General features: G+C 41.6%; 1 protein-coding gene across 5 annotated transcripts in view; it reads right to left on the bottom strand.

The window, feature by feature from the left end:
• The window catches only part of CFAP61 (cilia and flagella associated protein 61), a 200,512-nt gene that overhangs the window by 24,603 nt on the left and 152,554 nt on the right, over nt 1-23,355 (bottom strand). For 4 of the 5 annotated variants that reach the window (XM_075925780.1, XM_075925782.1, XM_075925783.1 and 1 more), the window contains 2 exons: nt 22,896-22,987; nt 16,713-16,918 (listed from right to left, as the gene is read on the bottom strand). In XM_075925780.1, the coding sequence (XP_075781895.1) occupies nt 16,713-16,918; nt 22,896-22,987 (298 nt within the window). Of the gene's footprint in view, nt 1-16,712; nt 16,919-22,895; nt 22,988-23,355 lie in introns of those variants that run through there. The other variant, XM_075925784.1, reaches the window with a different exon arrangement.

The raw sequence follows: 23,355 nt of genomic DNA, 5'->3' as shown, positions 1-23,355 counted from the left end.
ATCTAGGGCGAGAGTCACAAAACACACAGTATTGCCACACCTAACTTTTTGGCCCTTAGAAAATCACCAAGCTACACAAACCCGAGTTAGGCACGTAGGCTCCCTCAGCAGTGGTGAGAAAGATCTGCCCAGGAATGGGATTCAAAAAGCCAGGATGCTGGCTGGCTTCTTGCTTAAACAAGCCAACATGAAGTATTTTGCCAAGGGTGTCTTAGTCCCTGCCATTTTCATTGAGATAGGCGCTTAACTCCAGGCTGAAGGATCCCTCTGCTTTGGAGTCTCAGCTGCAAATCCTCTATTGAGGTGAGGTGCCTATGTTGCTTTTGCAAGCAGCTGCTGCACATAGCTCTCCGCCCAGTTGTTAGAGATGTGGGAGACCTTTGGTTCAAGTCACCTCACCAACTGAGGGGCAGAAGGGGATTGAACTGGTAATCTGCCACCTCTCTAGTGAGAGCCCCAGACAGTGTTCCCTCTAATTTTTTTCCCATCCAGGTGCAGAATAAGTTTTGTTATGTTCACCAAGGAATGTGCAGATGTGTACCACCAATAGAAACACATGCTACCAACTGTGGGAAACTGTGGGTGCTCTGCTAATCAGCTGGGCAGAATGTGAATCTCACCTGAGTGGCTGCCAAAGCTCTCAACTTATAGGGAACACTGGCCCCAGCCACTGGGCTACAGTATATTCTGCTGTCAGGCTTCCTCACCCTCTCCTCTTGAAGCTGTTCCACTGTGCAAAGGTAAAAAACAAGTCATTGGAGTTGGGGGGATGGTTCCTGGGTTTCCCACACACCAGGTGAGAGTGCTCACTCTCTCTCTCACATAACAACTTTTAAAATTACTTATCCTTGGTGGAACAGCTTCAACACTGCTTAAGGCCAAGTAGTGAGAATTAATTAATGAAAGATTGCAGAACCTCCTTCCTGACATGGACACCAGGAGTAGCCCACACACAGAGGGTATGTCTACACTACCCCGCTAGTTCGAACTAGTGGAACGAGGTGTACCGGTAGTTCGGAATAGGAATCCTAGTTCGAACTACCTAGTTCGAGCCCCGTGTAGCCACGCTACACGGGGTTCGAACCAGCGGGGATTTAAAAATGGCGGCTCCCCGCTTATGCAAATGAAGCCCGGGAAATTCAAATCCCGGGCTTCATTTGCAAGTGCGGTATGCCTACATTACCCTCCTAGTTCGAACTAGGAGGGTAGTATAGACACACCCTAAGAAACTAATTTTGTAAAACTATGAATAAAGCTCCAAGCAGAAGCCATATACATTTCTGTGATAAGAATTTCTCTCTGCCTGCTTATACCTTGTGAAATGTTTCCTTTTAGACCCTGGTGTACTGCAGCCCAACAGGCTTGTATACAATTTCTTCAGTTTCAGTGTCTCCTCTTGTAGCTCTTCACTGCCCTGATATTATGCAAGCCCATTCAAGACCCATTTCCCCATGTTCCATAGACCATAGAGGGGTTTGCAACCAAATTTAGTGAACCTGATATGTATCAGTGACAGAGCAGAGAGCAAATCAATGACATTCTGGTTCATGGCCAAACAATACAAAATATTCAAAAAAAGTTCAGTTCAATTCAAACAAAATCCAACTTTATTTTTTTTCATCAAATCAAAACAACTAAAAGCTTGTAGGGGGTTTATCAGAAACATCTGTCAAACATTTTACTCCAAATTTTTTTGGGGGGCTGTTTCCAGGTGTTTCTCACCCTTATTTTTTGTTTTGTTTAAATTCAAAACCAAATGCAGTTTTGAAACAAAAAGTCAAAATAAAACATTTCAAAATGAAAATGTGAAAGCAAGCATTTCCAAATAATCAAAACATTTAATTTTTTCCTCCCTAAAACTAGGTGTGGAATTCACAAATACTTTTGGAGCCCCACAAATGTATTTTTCAGCAAAATTACTTCTTGATCTGGATTAAGTAGATCATCTTTGACAGGAAAAACTACTTTTCTCTGCACAATAGCAGATCTACAATTTCCCCACAATAGATTTCAGAATTTTCTAAAATAATCAGGAGGAAAACCTCAACAGCTTGCCACTGTCTTGTGCAGCTCCTTGGAGCCTGAACTCTAGATTTCATCACCACTTGGGGAGCCGTGGTGGGGCAGCAAGCTCTCATGGCCAGGCATAGGAAAAAAAGATGGAAAAAAGCCAATACCCACGAGAATGTGAAATGTGTCCTTAGACCTGGGGTACTGCAGCATAACAGGCTTGTATACAAAGTCTTCAGTTTCAGTGTCTCCTCTTCTAGCTCTTCACTACCCTAATATGCAAGTCCAGCCCGAGAATGTGAAGTTTCGACTTTCTACACATTCAAGCCACCCTTTCCTTGCTACAACCAGTAAACACAAGGGCTGTGTCTAGACTGGCCACTTTTTCCGGAAAATCAGCCACTTTTCCGGAAAAACTTGCCAGCTGTCTACATTGGCCGCTTGAATGTCCGCAAAAGCACCGACGATCTCATGTAAGATTGTCAGTGTTCTTGTGGAAATACTATACTGCTCCCGTTCAGGCAAAAGTCCTTTTACGCAAAACTTTTGCGCAAAAGGGCCAGTGTAGACAGCTCAGCTTTGTTTTGCGCAAAAAAGCCCCGATTGCGAAAATGGCAATCGGGGCTTTTTTGCGGAAAAGCGCATCTAGATTGGCACGGACGCTTTTCCGCAAAAAGTGCTTTTGCGAAAAAGCGTCCGTGCCAATCTAGACGCTCTTTTCCGTAAACGCTTTTAACAGAAAACTTTTCCGTTAAAAACATTTCTGGAAAATCATGCCAGACTAGACATAGCCAAGGAAGGCTTTTCCAATTCTAGGTCTTTACACCAATATCAGTGGAGAAGCTCTGATGACCTGTGTGGGGATGGTTCTTCTTTGTGGCAGAGATCAGGAGCACAGTAAAATACTCAAAAATCTTCAGCAACGGGAAAGTGTAGGCAACTTTCATATCATCCCCAGTCTGCCTTTGTGAAGTTTTAGCATATGATGATTTTCAGTAGAGAACTGTGATTTGAACAATAACATGGATCAGCCAAGTTCTCTGCTGACTGGGAAGTCATTGAGGAAGATCCACAATGCGAATATTGGTGTGCCAGTACCATTGTTAGAGATGATCTTGAGACAATGACATACCCTTTGCCACATCCTGCAGCATGGAAAGCGGCATGCCAATTCGCATACTAAAGTAGCAGCATATCCTTTTCAAATGCCTGGAGTGTCAGTTCTTTGCCTGTAATGTTGTTTGCAACATAACCTCATTGTGTGTGGTGACTATTAAGGTCACCCACAGATACAGCAGGGTCCTGTGCATTCCACAGAGCTGGTTGAGGTCACTGGGCACTATGTGCTCTATAAACTGTAATTATGTATAGCTTGCCAATGTGCATGGAGACTTCAGTTATTTCTTTATGTGCCACAGCAGGTAGGACCACATATTCATTCATTTCCTGCTTATGTAAATTGCAAGCCCATATTTTGTGTGTAATTGCTGGCTATGAGTTTATAGTCACTGATTTTGAACAACAGGCTTTTTCTTCATTTGATACATGGGTCTCCAGGAGGACAAGGTCATTGATATTGGTTGTCTTTCTCCAGCTACTCATGCTTAGACTATGAGAGGCCTTCAACACCCAACTGGTGGATCACTACCCCAAGATGATCTGCTTAGAACACTGGCCCTGAAAGGGGAGGCTTATCCTGTGGCTCTTTCAACTGGGAAGTTGACAGTTCGCTTTCAACTGGCAGTTTGATGACATTAGTTGTGGTTTCCAACTTAACAGGATGGACTGCATGAAGGTTATCTCCCACCATGTCATCTTCCACATTCCTCTGAGAGGACAACCAATTCCTTACTTCTGTCCAAATGTCCTGTGAATAGCTTCATTAGACAAGATGATCCGGGGTACAGCCCCATGCTCCGGTTGTCTTTAAACCTCCAACTGCCAGAAGCTGGGACTTGTCAACAGGGGATGGTTTTGTTCATTCCCTCTGAATCATCCGGCACTAGTGACTATAAGAGACAGGATACTGGCCTAGATGGACCATTGGGCTGTCCCAATATAGCTGTTGCTATGATCTTACATGCATCTATACCACATTGCACAGATGCAGTCTTGAAAAATACCCATGCTAGTTGTCTGTTAATAGAAGGAAAAAAGGGGAAAAAATCTTAAACTCTGAAATGGAATGCTTCCATCAGACCCAGTGCTTGTTGCTTTAAGCATGAAAACTAAAAGCATTGTCCCCTTGAAAAATATTTAGTTCAAAGGTATTCAAGGCTTTTATTGTGCTGTGAAAGTACTATGCTACACAATATCTTCAACTCAGTAAAAGCTTCCAGTGCTTTTAACCCACCATGGACTAGCTCATAGTCTAATTAAATGACTGTGGAAAGGCAGCTAGATGATCTTATACTGTTTTGCAATTACTGCTGAGGCAGTTCATGAATTTAAAGCCTTAAGAGCATCCATTTTTAATACATAAAGCCAACATCACAAGAGAAACTGCAAGAATATTTTCTACTTCTCTGTCAGTTAGCTATGCAAATTCACTGACCCACACTACCCTGATCTAGGGACAGTCAAAGTCAATGGAAAGATTCCTGCATATTTTTGGGGCTCTGAGTGATGACTAGTGGTGTTTTGTTATACACAAGAGATCCACTTCCATTAACTGCTGGCTACATTCCCACCACCTTATACCAGAAACCTACCAACTATTATACTTACCTACATGTCTCTAGCTTCCATCCAGGACACAGCACATGATCAATTGTTCACAGCCAGGCCCTAAGATACAACTTGATTTGCTCCAATCTCACAGACAGAAACAAACACCAAAGGATCTCTATTTGGCATTCTTATATCTTAAATTTCCACCCTGGGAAATGAAAAAACAGATTGACAGAGCCAGTCGAGTACTCAGGCATCAGCTTTTTCATGACAGGCCCAACAAACAAAATAACAGAAGACCACTAGTCATCACCTACAGCCCCCAGCTTAAACTCCTCCAGCGCATCAATAACAATGTACAGCTTATCCTGGAAAATGGTCCCTTACTCTCACAGAGTTTGGGACCAGGCCAATTCTTGCCTATAGACCACCCCCAACCTGAAGCAAATTCTTTCCAGCAACCAGATATCACACCTCAAACATACTCACCCAGAAACTTACCCCTGCAATAAACTCCATTGCCAAATCTGTGCACACATTGATACCAGTGACACCATCACTGGGCCTGTCCACATAAGCCACCACATCAGAGGCTCATACAACTGCACATTCTCTAATGCGATCTATGCCATCAAGTGCCAGGAATGCCTATCTGCCATGGATATTGGCCAAACAGGACAGTCTCTACGACAAGGGATTAAAGGACACAGATCAGATATTCGAAGAGGGGACATACAGAAACCTGTTGGGCAACATGTTAACCTTCCTGGGCGTTCATTAATGGATTTAAAATGAACTATTCTTTTGCAAAGTAATTTCAGGAGCCAGCTAGAGAGAAAGAGACTTGCGGAACTGGCCTTCACATGCAAATCTAACACCTTCATGCAGGGACTGAACAAAGACAGTAACTGGATGGACCATTATATTCAACACCCAAATGAAATCAAAAGCTAAATATTGGACACTTATAGCCCACTCTATTAGCCTCATTTAGCACCGACACTAACTTACAGGAGTGTTTTTCCTTCCTTTCTCCTCTCTCCTTCCTCTCTTTTTCTGCTTTAAATTTTGGGGTTTCTGCACCTCTCTGTGTCTCTTGTTCCACTCATCTGAAGAAGTGGGTTGTGCCCATGAAAGCTCATGATACTATATACAATTTATTAGTCTCTAAGGGTACGTCTACAGTAGCTTGTTAGTTCGAGCTAGGTAGGATAATGGGGGCAAACGGAGTTGCAAATGAAGCCCGGGATTTAATTATCCCGGGCTTCATTTGCATGTTCCCGGGCGCCGCCATTTTTAAATCCCCCTTAGTCCGAACTCCGTGCCCGTGGCTACACGCAGCACGGAGTAGGTAGTTCGAATTAAAGATCCTAATTCAAACTACCATTACTCCTCATGCCTCAGAATGGGGTATGTACTCCTTCAAAAACTGGCAGACAGATCTCAAGTAAATAGCAAGACTCCATCCTCAGGCACGTCTTCATGGCTAATCTGGCCCATCTATATCCATGAAGACGACACTGGGATTTGAGTCTGGGATTTGAGTCCTCAAGGGTCTGTTTTGGGACCCGTACTGTTCAATATCTTCATCAATGATGTAGATATTGGGATAGAGAGTACGCTTATTAAGTTTGCAGATGATACCAAACTGGGTGGGGTTGCGACTTCTTTGGAGGATAGGGACATAATTCAAAATGACCTTAGCAAGTTAGAGAAATGGTCAGAGGTAAACAGGATGAGGTTTAATAAAGAGAAATGCAAAGTGCTCCACTTAGGAAGGAACAATCAGTTCCATACATACAAGATGGGAAGCGACTGTCTAGGAAGGAGCATGGCAGAAAGGGATCTAGGGGTCATAGTGGACCACAAGTTGAATATGAGTCAACAGTGTGATGCTGTTGCAAAAAAAGCAAATATGATTCTAGGTTGTATCAACAGGTGTGTTGTAAGCAAAACTCGTGAAGTCATTCTGCCGCTCTACTCTGCACTAGTTAGGCCTCAGCTGGAGTACTGTGTCCAGTTCTGGGCGCCACATTTCAAGAAAGATGTGGAGAAATTGGAAAGGGTGCAGAGAAGAGCGACAAGAATGATTAAAGGTCTAGAGAACATGACCTATGAAGCCAGGCTTCATGAACTGGGCTTGTTTAGTTTGGAAAAAAGAAGATTAAGGGGGGACATGATAGCGGTTTTCAAATATCTAAAAGGGTGTCACAAGGAGGAAGGAGAAAATTTGTTCCTCTTGGTTTCTGAGGACAGGACAAGGAGTAATGGGCTTAAAGTGCAGCAGGGGAGGTTTAGATTGGACATTAGGAAAAAATTCCTAACTGTCAGGGTGGTCAAATATTGGAATAAATTGCCAAGGGAGGTGGTGGAATCTCCCTCTCTGGAGATATTTAAGAACAGGTTAGATAGACATCTGTCAGGGATGGTGTAGGTGGAGCTTGGTCCTGCCTTGAGGGCGGGGGGCTGGACTCGATGACCTCTTGAGGTCCCTTCCAGTCCTATTATTCTATGATTCTATGAGTCTCTCTTTGGCTGACAACTCTGACACTGATGCAGCCCTTTCAGCAGGGGTGGACAGACAGTGGCAGTTTGCCAGGGTTAGCTCCTGGCATGGACCAGGACAACTCAGGAATTGCAGAAGTTTCTGTGGGTGCAGGGGCAGGCTGCTTTGCCTGCTCTGGATTGTGAAGGCTGCTAGTTATATCTGGATTTAACTAAATATAAACTACCCCTGGAGGCCAGGTCCATCAATGGCTATCAGCCAGGATCGTGTCCCTAGCCTCTCTTTGCCAGAAGCTTGGAATGGGGGACAGGGGATGGATCACTTGATAATTACTTGCTCTGTTCATTCCCTCAGGGACACCTGGCATTGGGCACTGTTGAAAAACAGGATACAGGGCTAGACTGACCCTCAGTCTGACCATTCTTCTTATGTTCTCAAGTTTACTTACATTTGCCACGGCAACTAAACTTAAGAGATCAGAATTCTTAGAAGACTGTAAAACCAAAAGTGTTCTTTGGGGGTGAATTTTATCTGCTGGTGAAAGGCCATACAGGCTCTCTGCTGACCCAGAGCTGTCATAGCTGCTCAGAGAAGGGACGTGGATGTGAACAGAGCAGCTATACAAAGGAGACTGGTCTTCCTCTTCAATGAGGAAGTGGGCTCTACATTTGCTTGGAATAGGCTAGCATGGAAAGTAGTGTTGGGGGCTGGGGCTGTTTTGTAGTTCTGGATGGCCAAGTATGCAGATCTAGTCTGAGACAGCCTGTCTGGGGTTTGGCAGGACAGCAGATGCTTTTCCAGTCTCTAGATTGGAAGAGTATTCATGGATTTGGTAATCCCTGGGCCTGCCCCTGAGCTAAAAGATGGGCTCCCCAGAACTCCATTTAGCTTCCTGCAGAAAGAAAATGTTCTCATGCTTGTGTGTAGGGAGAGGGGATTTCATCCTTGATTTGCAACTGTCACTCCTCACTCAGGCAGAACTCCTGTTGAAATCAATTGGAGTCTTGCCTGGATGCAAAGTACAAGATTTATCCTGTTATTAGCATTGGTGGCAGTTTCTTGCACACATCAGAAAGAGGCTACTTCTTAGAGCTAGCGGGATTTTGAGGGCCTGTTGTTAATGCTAATTTGAAAACTGCACTGGCACATTATGTTCAGGAAATCCAGTACCACAGGGTTAACCATCCGCCTTTTTACTGAATGCAAGGCAGTGAGGAAATCATTGCTAGGTGCTGTCTCTAATTATTTAAAAGATAATTTGCATGTAACACAGAGACAAATTATCTCCCAGGTGACAGCTGTGTCACTGTGGCCATTCCTGGCAATGGATATCATGCCGGAAAAATCTGAACACAGACACAAAGGGATTAAAACAGAGCTTGGACTTCATTGCTTTATAGCAAAGCACTTTCCTAAGTCAGAGTTATCATTAAAAAGTAACACAAAAGGGAAAATATGTATTGTAAAATTACAGCAAGTATAAAAATGTAATTGATTAGACCGTCAGCACTTCCACAGGCCTAATTCTCATTTACACCTCCTTTACACCACGATGGCCATGTGACGGGACCTTGCAGTGGGGTATAAGTGTAATTTACTTAGTGTAAATAAGATTCCTGTGCTCTGTTTGCAGTCACGTAAAATTATTATCCCCCTCCCCCCCACACACACACGTGGCATTTTTCTTTTAATAAAAGTCTCTAGATTCGAGACTTAATTTCTCAAGAGATGCAAAAACATAACACTTTATATTTTATTTCTTTCTAATAGATACCTTTTAAAGGGATATATATTATGGAACATTTTTAAAGTTCTGTGTAATTGGGGTACTTTAAGGAAAAATGAGTGACTGACAGTTGTAGGTTGCCTTAACACAAAAAGAATGATTCTTTATAGGTGAAGTCAGTAGCATCACCTGTTACTAAAGTTACCCAACACTTCCCACTGTAAGATTCTGTTTTTAGTTGCTTATAGCCAAACCTTCAATATTTGGACTGAATTCTTCTATGTCTGTGGGGACTGAAGTTTTTGGAAAATTTCAGCTAAATGAGATGAGACTAGTGAAAAATGTTTGTTTTGCCCATGTTAAACCTTTTCCTGAAAAGCTACAGTGCCCCCATGCTTTGGGGGCAGAGCCTTGAAATATAGTGGAGGGGTAGCCCTGAGTATAATACTACCCTTACCCCCAGTGGGGTGAAGTGAAAATAAATTAATTAATGTCTATGAAGCACTTGGATACTCTAGTGATGAGTGACACAGAAAAGCCCATGAGGAAATGAATAATTCTGTCTTCAGAGCAAGGTTTGAATAGTGTGAAGTAAATAAGGCCTGGAGCCACACAATGAGCAACGAAGGGAAAACAAAATATTGAAAAGCTGCTCATTAAGGCTATGTCTAGACAGTGGCGTTATTTCAGGATACTGGAAGTATCCCGAAACAGCGATTCTATGTCTTTAAATGCACCCGTTATTTCAAAACATATTTAGAAATAACAGGCATGCTATTCCATTGTCCCTGTGACCCTCGTTCACAGGGTTAAGGGACTTGTCAGAATAACACTTTATTTTGAAATTTGGTGCTGTGTAGGCAGTACCAAATTTTGAAATAAGCTATTTCGAAATTAGATCGAAATAAGATACGCAGTTTGGGAAGTGTTGGGTAACTTTAGAACCGGTGATGCTACTGACTTCACTAATAAGAAATCATTCTATTTGTGTTAAGGCAACCTACAACTGTCAGTCACTCAACTTTCCTTAAAGTACCCCACTTGCACAGAACTTTAAAAATGTTCCACAATATATAGATACACTCTAAGGGAGCCCAGTCAATCCTACGGAAAAATATAGTATGTGATCATGTGTTTAAAGTCTATATCAAAATGCTTACTCAGAAAGGGGCTGAATTAAGGTTGCACAAGGAACCCTAATTCTGGCATATCCTAATTTTGGAGTTCTTGACTTTGCAACCCTAACAATGTTCTTCTAAAGTAGATGTATATGTGAGTGCATGTGTTGTGATCTATAAAATATCTGAAAGAATATACTAATAACTATGGAGAATTCGTGCTTATAAATTTGTCCTTACTCATGTGGTGTCATCAGGCATATATTCCCTCAAACATGTACAGATTAGGAAAGTGAATGAACTAACACCACAAATTACACTCCTCTTAATTAAACATTATGTTCATCTTCTGGCAACCAGTCAACTATACTGATGAGAGAAGATTAAGATGTTTCAAACTTTTCAAAAAATAAACAAAAGGATTACTGAGAAGATGTATTAGTACTTCCTGAAACAAACATTATTTTCAATTGTTCTGTAGCTACAAAGAAATGACCTACACATTCAGAGAGTTAATGTCTCATCTACCCCAACTATATTTGGAGTACTGTACTGTGCGAGATGTTGTTTGCATAGGGAGTTGAAGAGTTTGTCAAACTGTGGAGGAAGATAGCAAAGTTCATTGTGGGGAGTAGAGGGAGAGGACCTTGCCTTATGGGCACAGACTTCAAGAGTTGAATATGTTGTCTTGAAAAAGGGTGATCGAGAGGAGACTTAAGCTCTGTGTAGAGGTACTCGATGGGTTTGTACAAAGAAACTAGGGCAAGACCTGTTCACTCTACAGGCTCAAGATACAATGCAAGACCAAGAATGAAAGCTCACAGAAGTTTAGACCAGATATCCGTTAAGGCTTATTTCAAATGGGTATTAGCGTGTGCCTGTTGGGGGAGAGAGGCTGCGGGGGTGATCTTTGCAAGAACAAAGTAAACAATGCTGCCCTCAGATGACAGTTGAGAGACTTTGCTATCTCTTGCTCTTTCTCTCCCACTTCCTCTTGCTGGTAATTTTTACTAAGCAATAGGCTACAACTACTGGTTTTTCTCAGCCACAGATTTTTCTATGTGAAATTTCAACCACTGCATTTTGGGGGCAGGGCTAGGAAGCACTGACTGGAGAGTGCTATGCCAGAAATATCTTATTATTATTACTTTTACATTCATAGAATGCCTCCCTCGCCCCCGAAGGATCCAACAGTGCTGAGATACAGACACCTCTCGGGAGGTGGAGATACCTAGATACTCACCTTTACTTCAATGAAGGCAAACACCAATCCCTATGTCAATCCTCCCCCTGGGCTTCCCAATGGGAGGTCCTGATGATATGGACAGTGAGAATCCTTTAATTTTTAAAGGAGCAAAACCAATTCCACTGATGTTAGCAGTTGGAACCTATGGTAGAGATTTCATTTAGCCCAACAGCCTGACCACAAGTGTGCAGTAAAACAGCGAGTGCACAGAGACTAGAGCTAGTTGAAAATGTTCTGCTGGAACAATTTTCTTGTGGAAAATGCTGATTCATGTTAATGCTGTCAAAACTTTTAATAGAAAACAGGCAGGCAATCTGGGTGTCCAGCATGGGCAGGCTGCTGGGTTCCCTTGTTAACCAGGCTCCCCAGTTTGCTGGTTCACTAACTGGCTGGTTACCTCATTGGCCACCCAGCCAACTGCTGAGCAGCTGAGGAGTGAGGAAGCTGGCAAGCCCAGACAAACCAGCAAGTTGGGCAGTCAGAGAACCTTCCTTCCATAAGATGAGCAGCTGTTCAGGGGCTGGACAGCAGGCAAACGTGCCCACTTCCCAGTTGCTTGGTTGGTGGTCTGCATGGCTGGCTCCCTGGTTGATGTCTGGGCTCCCCAGCCAGCTTGCTGAGGAGCTGGTTAGCAGATGACTTAGCCAGGTCACCTAGTGGTTGAACAATTTTGACCTTACCAAAAGAAAATGTTTTGATAAAGTCAACCCCAAATTTAATTTTTAAAGGAAATGTTTGAATTTCGTTCTGTGGAAAGACTATCACCATTTTTAAGTGTTGAAACTTTGGAATTTCCCCTGGAATGGAAATCCTGGGTTCCAAACAGTTCTAATAGAGACATGTCATTGCTTTGATTTTGTTTTATTACACGGTGAGAATTCTTTCTCTTCCTCACTTGTCCCACAGAGTAACTCCAAAACTACGCAGTCACATGTGATCCATCCTTTCACTACAGCACCTATTTATTCAGCTGGGTGTGTATTCTGGCATCCAGAAGAGGACATGTCCATGGAAAGCTCATCATAGCAATTACAAGTTTGACCAAAACTGTAGGTGTAACATTTCTGCCACTATTATAATGCTGTGAACCTGTCACCTGCCTCCTCCCATAAAAAAAGCATTAGCTACCATGTTCCTATTGAAATCATCCATGGCCACTTCTGATCTTACTGCCTCAGGATCCCAGTATTGCCACTAGTACTGCTGGATCCTTCACCAAGAAAGAATGAATCAGTGGATGGAGAAACAGAGGAACCAGGCAGGGTTCTGAACTTGGCTGAATGGTATATATGAAAGCATGTCGAACATGAAAGAATGAAAGACAATAAAACACAAGTAAGCTAATGATCAACCCCTCTCTGAATTGCTAGAGACCTGCATAGGCACTTTAGACAGTGGTGGAGGAAAAAAGAACAAGTGCTGCTTCTGCCAAGGTCAAAAAACAATTGCTAACCATTCATCTTTCCTTTTGCTGCCACTGGTGCGAACCTTGCTAGCATGTCTAACAAGAAGTGACACTATAACCATGTCTGGGCCCACAACAAAGGCAAACGTGTCGGAAACAATTTGTGTTTCATGGTAAAGATGAAGCCACAGCTGCGTGCACGCACTATCACAAAAATAAACAATGCAAGAAAACTGATGACACTAACTTCAATCAGGTTATTGAGTCACTTTCATGGCAGATCTATCAATGTACTAACTGACAGTATCAGTGAAAAGGTAAGGAATGCTGCCATCTTAGTTCATCTCTATTATAGTGAGCTCATTCTCCCTCAGAATCTTATTCTTTAACTTCTATACACTCTTTGCTTTAACTTTGTATTTGTTATGTGCCATACCTTTTCTGTAACTCAAAATCAAACTTTTCTGTAAATCTAAACAATTCTCTGTTATATCAATAAATCAGAAACATTACAACCCTCTATGTAGACTGCCAAAGGAAAGATTTCCCTAGAGAAAAATGTTTCATACTTGGACAGAAACATTGAAGCACTGGATAGAAACATTAAAAACTGAATTGTTCAAGTAATACATTACTGTGGATTTTTTCCATCCGGTTCAACCCTATCTTCCTGCACAGGATATGGAAAACAGACCAGCCAAGTAGCTAAATGCCAGCATATTTACATGGAAGAGAAACCTCAGGTGAAGAAATCACACTGCACACCTCTGAGGATCTTTGACAAAATGCAGGTCTAGTCTTGTCTAAGGGAATATGAATCTTTTTCAAAAGACTTCACTATTTAAGGTGACACAGTAAAATGTTCACCCAAAACCGAACACAAAAACAACCCTTCCACCATTAACTGAAGAGGAGGATGTTTGTCAGTTAACCAAAGATATGTATGGTGTTAGGTGGCCCAGCATTCTCATGCAGAAGTGCCTAGCACAGTGGGGTTCTGGTCATGCCTAGGTCTCTAGCCACTACAATAATATAAATAAATACATACATAATATTAATAATAATAATAATAATAAGTGGGACGGTATCAGGCTGCTTGAGCAAAATAAAATACTGCCTGAACACAAGGCAAAAACCTGTCTATTGGCAGACATGAAACTGCCCTGAATGCTTCTAAAAATGTAACTTCAGAATGCACAGGGTGGCAATACCAGGTTAGTTCACTAATCCATCTAATCTGATTCTGCCCCTTGCAGTGCTCAGTACCTAAAGTTAAATAGGCAGGTGAGCCTTGTCCTTCACTATCTCTGAAACAGTGAAATGCTTAATATAAAATATTCAATAAAGTACTTCCTGACAGAGGGAATCTGTCTCATGCTCTGAAGAATATGATCTGGTTACTCCGTTATCAACTGTTTCAGGCAACACAACAGAAACTGTTATTCAACTTCAAAGACAAAATATTTGCTTAAAATGGATTGAAGTTTGCAAATGTTCATTAGCTCTTTAGTAAAAATCCCTTCCCCTCCAAAACTCTTGGATTTTAATTCTTACTATTGAATCTCTGGACATTTTTGCTATCAATATAAATGGCCAATCCTTTTTTGAATCTTGCTGCTAAGCATTTGGCTTCAATGTTATCTTGTGGCAGTGATATCTATGAGTTAATTGTATGTTGTGTGAAAAAATATTTCCTTTTTAATTTGCCACTTTTCAATTTCATTGAATTCTCTTTTGTTCTTGTGTTCCGAGAAAAGGCGAAGAGATGCTTCCATCAACTTTCTAAATACGATTAGATGTTTTTATACCTTCATCCCTCTCATTCATCTCCCCTCCAAGATACACAGTTCCAGTCTTTTCAATCTTCCTTCATATGTGTTTTCCCATGCCGCTAATGATTCTCACTACCTATCTCTGAAGTCCTCCTTTTCTGACAGATGCTGTTTGAAATAGGGTGACTAGAATTGAACACAGTTATCCTGGTAAGGACTCACCTTTGATTTATATAATGGCATTGTAATATATATGTTATTATATATACTTTATCCCATTCCTTTATGCACTGCAGCATTTTGCTTTTTCAACAGCTAGTGCACACTGAGTAGAAATTTTTCACTGAACAGTCTTCTGTGAAGTCCTGATCTTTTTCTTGAGATGTTGCTGCTAATTTAAAATCCATTAAAGTGTATAAGTAGTTCAGATTATTCTTTCCTATGTTAATTATTTTACAGTTGTCAACATTACATTTCATTTTCCACCATGCTGCCAATTTACAAACATGGATACGTCTCTGAAGTTAGTCTTGTGTCTTCTCTAGTCTTGACTAATCTGAATAATTTTGGTTTACCTGCAAATTCTGCCACCATTTGCAAAACATTTATAAATATAGTGACCAAGAGCAGACTAAGTTTGGAACCTTGTGGCACCCCTGCTTGTTAACCATTTACCATACTGAAAATTTACCATCCACTCCTGCGCTCTTTTCTTTCTCTCATAGACAGTTTGTTTCAGGGCAATACTTGGGGAATCCAGGCTGGGGCAGCAGGTACTTTCTGCAGCTCCCAGTAAGCTGTCATCAGGTCCCCGTGGTCCCTAAGCATGTGTTGGGTGGCCAGGGAGGCTCCACACATTGCCCTTTGCGTTTGCAGGTACCACTTCTGCAGATCCCATTAGTCTTGGCTCCCAACCAACGGGAGCTGTGGCGATAGCAGCTGTAGGAGTAAGGCAGGGCATCTAGCCTCCCTGGGCACCATGGTGGCCACTTCCAGGAGTCTATAGGGACCCGGTGGCCACTTCCAGGAGTCACATGGAGCCAGGGCAGGAGGGAACCTGCCCTAGCCCCAGGCCCTATCTGCACTGCCAACTGGACTTTTAATGATCCAGTTAGTTTTGCAGTCCAGAACCGCCAGGATCCCTTTTTGACCAGGTGTTCCAGTTGAAAACCAGATGTCTGGCAAACCCAGGTAGAGTCTAGGCACAGTATGCCTAGTGGAAAATGCATTTAAAGTCGTCTAAACACTTTCTAATCGCCCACATGCATACACAAGATATGGAAAGTCTATAGAGGCAAGTTCATAGAGTCTCTTACATTGCCAAGTATGCAACATACACAAATCAGCACAGGAGTATCAAGACTAGATCCAATACCATACATAACACTTTCCTTCAAATATTTGCAATGACCCGTAACTAATAACTGTTTCATGAAATTCAACCAAACTTTCTATAACACTCCTCTTTGCCTTCAGAGTAAATTTGGTAATTTTGAGGCCAAATTAATATTCCAAACCAAAGCTATAAGGGTACGTCTACACTAGCTCGTTAGTTCGAGCTAGGTAGGGTAATGAGGGCAAGCGGAGTTGCAAATGAAGCCTGGGATTTAAATATCCCGGGTTTCATTTGCATGTTCCCGGGCGCCACCACTTTTAAATCCGCCTTAGTCCGAACTCCGTGCCCGCGCCTACACGTGGCACGGAGTAGGTAGTTCGAATTAAAGATCCTAATTCGAACTACCATTACTCCTCATGGAATGAGGAGTAACGGCAGTTCGAATTAGGATCTTTAATTCGAACTACCTACTCCGTGCCGCGTGTAGGTGCAGGCACAGAGTTCGGACTAAGGGGGATTTAAAAATGGCGGTGCCCGGGAACATGCAAATGAAACCCGGGATATTTAAATCCCGGGCTTCATTTGCAACTCTGCTTGCCCTCATTACCCTACCTAGCTCGAACTACCGAGCTAGTGTAGACGTACCCTAAGAGTGCTAAAATTAGGCTAACACTCAATCATAACATTTTAGGAGCAGAGTTCTTTCTGAGAGATTTTTGTTGCTGGCTAATGACTGACTTAGTGAAAGACTGCTTTAGAAAGAGAGAGAGAGAGAGAGAGAGATCGATCGAACCCTGAGGGTAAAGAACCTTAGTTTTCCAGGTATTCCATGGCAGCAAACAGAATAGGTAGGCATGGAATACATACCGTAATAAAAGGAAACAGTGTTTTTATTCAGAAAGCAGAATTTCCTCTCATCTTACCTATAAAGATCATTGATCAATCCCTGCTTCCAGCGAGAACAAAGATTATTAAGGACCCGCTCATGCTGTCCGAACAAACAAACGTAGTTGGAGACAGGGAAGGACTCCTTTGAAAAGCAGGTAATGGCTTCTACCATACTGTACAGGTTAATATGTATCCTGAAGTAATTCCCCTTTGTTGCATCCCCTGTTAAGATTTCCATCCCCTGGAACAAAAATAGTATGAATATTAAGAAAACTATTTAGACTGAGAGGACATTCTAAATGGCATGTGTATCAACTAAAATTGATATACACATCCTGATAGTTACACTAGCTCTTTTTGAAATTAAGAAGTTATTAGAAGCAAAGAGCAGCTTTAAGAAATGTAGTTTATAAAGCCAGGTACAATAAAACCTTGTAAAGTAAGGTTGATAGCACAATCATGAAAAAGTAGGACTGGAAGAAAGCTCAAGAGGTCATCTAATCCAGCCCCCTGATCTGAGGCAAGACCAAGTAAACCAGGACCATCTCTGAGAGATTTGTGTAATCTATTCTTGAAAACTTCTGACAGAGATTCCCTGGGAAGTCTATTCCAGTCCTGAACTATCCTTCTAATTAGAACATTTTTTCCTAATATCTCATTTAAATCTCCCTTGCTACAGCTTCAGTCCATTACTTTTTGTTCTCCCTTCATTGAACACAAAGAACAATTGATCACTGTACTCTTTATAGCAGCCCTTAGCATATTTGGAGACTGTTATCAGATCTCCTCCCACCCCACCTTTTCTCAAGACTAAACATGCCTAGCTTTTTTTAGCCTTTCCTCATAGGTCAGGTTTTCTAAACCTTTTATCATTTTTGTTTTCCTCTGCATTCTCTCCAGTTTGTTAACATCCTTCTTAAAGTGTGGAGACTAGAATTATACACATTACTCCAGCTGAGAACTCCCCAGTGTCAGAGTGGGATGATTATCTCCCATGTCTCACATACAACACTCCAGTTAATACATTCCAGAAAGATAGTAGACTGTTTGTGACTGCATTACATTGTTCATTCCTACTCAATTTGAGATCCACCACAGCCCTCAGAGGCTTTTCAGCAGTACTACTACCTAGCCAGTTATTTCCCATTTTGCAGTTATGTGTTGATGTTTCTTTCCTGGGTGTAGTACTTTGCACTTGTCTTTATTGAATTTCATCTTGTTGATTCAGACCGATTCCTCAAATTATCAGTCATTCTGAATTCTAATCCTGTCTTCTGCAGTGCTAGCAGTCCCTTCCAGCATGGTGCCAGTCATAAATTATATAAGGACTCTCTCTAATCCATTATTCATGTCATTAAAAAAATGTCTGTATTAGACCCAGGACAGACCTAGGGATGTTAAATGCTGTTTAATCAGGTAATCAACTAGTCAATGAAATTAGTTGATAAGGGGGAAAACTGCAGCACCACAGTGGGGCTAGCTCCTGACCCCGGGAGCTAACCCCGCTGTAGCTCTCCCTTTTAAATGTATTAAGAGCCTAGTTGCTCTTAATACATTTAAAAAGCACAAGTGCAGAAGGGGGGGGGGGACTCAGCACGAGCTGGAAATCAGCTGATTCACGGCTCATGCCCGGTCTCCCACTACACCCCTGCCTCTCCTGCCCTCCCAGTGGAGATGGTGCTGGGGTCTGGGGCTGGCTTTTAACGTGGCTCCCCCAGCACTGACTCCTGCTTCACCTTGCTGCCTCTCTCTGATGGGGGGTAGGGGAGTGACTAGTTGAGTCACTAGTCAACTATCCAATAAGCTTACATCCCTAGACAGACCACTATAAGAATCCATTAGACATATCCCCCAGTTTGACAGCAGTATGATCTTTCAATCAGTTCTGCACCTTCCCTATAGTAATTTCATCTAGACCACATTTTCCTAGTTTGCTTATGAGAACGTAATTTGGGGTGGTATCAAACTTCAAGATATATCACTTCTATAGCTCCACACCTATCCAGTAGGCCAGTATCCCTGTCAAAGAAGGAAATTAAGCTTGTCTGGCTTGATGGCCATAGCTTAAACCTTATTATCCTATAAGTGCTCAGAAACTGATTGTTTAATAATGTGTTCCAGTAATTTTCCATTTATTTAAGTTAATCTATAATTTTCCAGCTCTTTGTTCCCCATTTTAAAGACATATATTATATTTGCTCTTCTCACTCATTCTCCATGAGACCTGAAAGATCATCCAAGATGGCTTCAGCTAGTTCCTTAAGTGTCCTAAGATCAATTTCATTAGGCTCTGTTGACTTGAATTCCTCCAACCTGCCTAAATATCCTTTTACCTGTCCTTGCCCTATTTTGGCTTTCATTCTTTCTCCCTTGTTAATATGAAATATTTTGGGTCTGCACATTCTAAACTCAAAACTCCGATCATCTGAAGAAGTGGGCTGTGCCCACGAAATCTCATGATACCATCTACATGTTTTGTTAATCTATAAAGTGCTACTAGACCATTTGTTATTGAATATCTGGTCACCGTTACCCTTTTTCTCCTCTACCAAGTAGAGCACCTACACTTTCCCTTTCTCTTGTTCCTAATGCTTTTAAAGAATGCCTTCTTATTTACTAGGTGTGCCTGAGCCTTACTGATTTCCTGAATCAGACTTTTTGATCTTGTCCTTGCTATTCCTCTTTAGCAATCTATCTATATTTCCAGTTTTTGAAGGACTCCTTTTTGATTTTCAGATAATTAAAGACCTTCCGATGAAGCCATGTTGGCTTCTTATTACAAGCCCTATCTTTCCTTTGCATCAACATAGCTTGCTGTTGTTTCTTTAATATTGTCTCTTTGAGAAACTAACAGCTCTTCTGAACTCCTTTCTCCCATAGATTTTCTTCTCATGGCATCTCACCTGCCTGGTCTCTGAGTTTGCTTTTTGATGCCCATTCATAGAATCATAGAATATTAGGACTGGAAGGGACCTCAAGAGGTCATCGAGTCCAGCCCCCGGCCCTCATGGCAGGACCTAATACTGTCTAGACCATCCCTGATAGACATTTATCTAACCTACTCTTAAATATCTACAGAGATGGAGATTCCACAACCTCCCTGGGCAATTTATTCCAGTGTTTGACCACCCTGACAGTTAGGAACTTTTTCCTAATGTCCAACCTCAACCTCCCTTGCTGCAGTTTAAGCCCATTGCTTCTTGTTCTATCCTTGTCCTTAACCAGCTGCTCTTACTCCTTCCTTTCCTTCATTTCATGAAATCTATCATTTCATGCTCACTTTCACCCAAACTGCCTTCAACTTTTCAGATTTGCAACCATTTCCTCCCTGTCAGTCAGAACGAAGTCTAAAAATGGCAGTCTGCCTTCTATAACCATGTGGCACCCCTTTGAAATCAATGGGGAACTATAGGAGTACAGAAGTCTGCCCACATGCTATCAAATGGAAGATCCAGACTTAAGCTTTTTATTTTCTTTGAATATCAAAAATAGCTTAAAAAAACAAAGGAAAATGGATTTTAAAAAATACTATTATGGTGCAAGAATAGCCAAGCCTGACAGAAATAAAAGGAAGCTCATTTAAGATTGCTAACGGTATAAACGAAAACATAAAGTTCAGTATATTTACTTGGATATAAGGGGTTTTTTAGCTGAAGTTGTTTTAGAATTGCTACTGTCCACAGATAACAGTGACCTCATATAAATGTTAAACCACATTAACAAATATTCTCTTTCGTAAATCAGTGTTTATTATTATTACTTTGACACATCTGTACTAACTTTGGAAATGCACAGTACATTTTCAGCCATCTCAAATTATAGTTATTTATCATCCACAATATTTAAAAATGGTACTTTTGTTTTGACAAACTTCAAGATCAGGTACCATCTGCTCATGCAATTCTTTCACAATATTTATCCATTCACGTGCTATATCTATCTAGGTTTTTCTGTGTCTCTATCATGGCAGTAGTAGAGCACCTCTTAAAATTACAGAGCCAAATCCTCAATGTGTATAAATCAATATAATTCTCTTGAAAGTAGGGCTGTCAAGTGATTAAAAAAATTTAATCATGATTAATCGCGCATGCTACCCCTTTGAAACACTGCAGCAGCATTTCAAAGGGGTAGCACCTTAGGATCCTGAGATCAGCAGGAGCCCCCAGCTGACCACAGTCTCTGTGCAGCACTGCCCCTTGGAAAGGCCGCCGTGGTTGCGCTGCCTCTTTGAGGCACCGGAGCGGCACTTCAAAGGGGCAGCAAAGCGAAGCTGGGGATCAGCTGGAGTGCCCAGCTGATCCCCAGCTCCGCATTCCACTGCCCCTTTGAAGTGCCACTCTGGTGCTTCAAAGGGGCAGCGCAGCATTAACGCCTGCAATTAATGCATTAATTTTTTTAATGTGTTAATCCTGGTTTGCGTTAATTGCAGACGTTAACACAGATAAATTGACAGCCCTGCTTGAAAGTAGCGATGCTGTATGGAATTACAAAAAGCTGAGGATCTGTCCCAAAAAAGATACAAATTAAGAAATACTTATTGAATTCTTTTCCTTCTACTCAGCAGGGAATGTTTTTTTGTTTCTGTTTTGCTAGAACTTGGTGAGAAATAAGCCTGCAGATCAGCCTTTTAAACTGTCAAGAGCCAGTACGGACTGGTGGATATGGCACTATATTGGGATTAGGAAATGTGGTTTCACTCCCAGCTCTACTTCTGACATGCCATGCGACTTTGGATAAAACACTACTCCACTCTCCTTCACCGACCAGTCTGTTTGATCTATTTAAATTGCAACTTCATCATGGCAGGAACTGTATCCTAGTATATTTTTCTAGAATTCCTAGCACTATCGGGTCCCAATCTTTGCTAGGGACTCTAGACTTTCCTGTAACACAACTACAGCTGAAATACCAATTGTGTTGGATGTTAATTCTGGTGTGACACTGCTTGGATACACTTGGACCAGTGGTTCTCAAACTTCATTGTCCCACAATCCCTTCCTGACAATAAAAATTACTTCATAATCTCAGGAGAGGCCACTGAAGCTTGAACCTGACTGAGCTTCACTGCCCTGGATGAGGGAGCCAAAGTCTGACCCCCACTGCTTTAGGCAGAAGGGTCAAAGCTGAAGCTCAAGGCATTCAGTCTCAGAGAAGGGACTTGCAACCTGAGGCCTGCCACCCAGGGCAGAAGTCCTTGGGCTTTAACTTTGGCCCTGGGCAATGGTGCTTGGGCTTCAGACCCAGGCCCCAGCAAGTCTAAGACAGCCCTGGTGACCCCATTCAAAGGGGACACAACCCATTTTGTGGTCCTGACCCCCAGTTTGAGAATCGCTGACTTAGACAAAGGAGTCAGCTACCGAATGGACAAAAGGTAATTATGCTTTTAAAACCTCATATTTCAATGTCATGGCCAAATATTTCACAGGTATATTTTGAGCTGCGCTCATGTTCTAGTTTTGTAAAATTAGTTGCTAGGTTACAGCAAGCTCTGTTATTCCTGCAGCACTTTGCTAATACATCTTGCTAGTTTTTCTCATTTCTTTCTGCAGCATGTTCTTTGATGAGGTGCATGAAGTGTTTGGAATGTTTTAAAAGATATTCCCTCTGAAGAGGGCTGTGAACAAGTCAAAAGGTGCAATGAAAGAGTTCTAATAATGCTTTCTGTATTTAGCATGGAGAAGCCTCTCCTTAAGAGGGCTCCTCCATTACCCAAAAGGGCTACTGTAAGGTTCCTTCTGGTTCCAGCATCCAGAATCTAAAAAGAGGGGGAGCCATGATTTGATTTTCATGACTTCTTCTAAGTCCATGTCCCTCCTTTAAACTCTGTTCTTACGAAGAATTTCCAAATGTAAGGAACTAAAAACACTTGAAAAGCTACTGGAGGTCTGTTGGCCTCATTCCATGAGTAAAGGTCTTGCACAGATGCTATCTTAGAGAATCAGTCCTTTTAGGTTGTTTCTGTCTCTATTCTATTTGTGGTATACCTGCAAACTCAGATTTCGGGTAAAGAAAAAGCTGAAAATGCCTTAGAGATACTGGCAATAAACACATAGTTCATGGATTTATTGATAAATGCCCAGATTCAGGAAAGCTTTTAAGTGTGTCCATCACTATTCAGGACAGTACTCAAGCGCACAATACTTAGGTAATGTCCGGAATAAGAATGCATTTCTGAAGCAAGGGCAAAGCAAAAAAGAAAATTCAGTAGCAATACTTACATAATTAGGCTGTGTAATTTGTACATCCAAGCGTGCAGGGATTCCTGGCTTTGAAATATGCAAGTAATAATAACTTCCAGGAAGAACACCTCCTGCCATAGACAAAACAGCTAAGATTAATTTCTTTGTTAATGTTGTAAATTGCAGTTTATTTATTCATCCATAAAACAAAACAAAAAGAAAGTTTCCCCCAGTCACATTTTATTTACTAAATAATTCCCTGGAGAGAGGGAAAATGTTGCTTTTTGATGGCATTCATATTGTATGCATTTGTATATGTTTTTGTATTTTTGTCTATTTCAGTGTAATAGTTACACGGGGTCAGATTCTGATCACAGTTATATTGATGTTAAAATGGAATATAGCTTCTGATTTCAGTGAAATTATTCCAGATTTATAACCGTATAAATGACTTCAAAATCTGGTCTGTTATTAGCAAAGAATATGTCTATTATATATT

Source organism: Pelodiscus sinensis, chromosome 3 (assembly GCF_049634645.1).
Source record: "Pelodiscus sinensis isolate JC-2024 chromosome 3, ASM4963464v1, whole genome shotgun sequence".
NCBI lineage: Eukaryota > Metazoa > Chordata > Testudines > Trionychidae > Pelodiscus > Pelodiscus sinensis.
The sequence above is the reverse complement of the archived record's forward strand: the minus strand, read 5'-3'. Positions and strand labels throughout refer to the sequence as shown.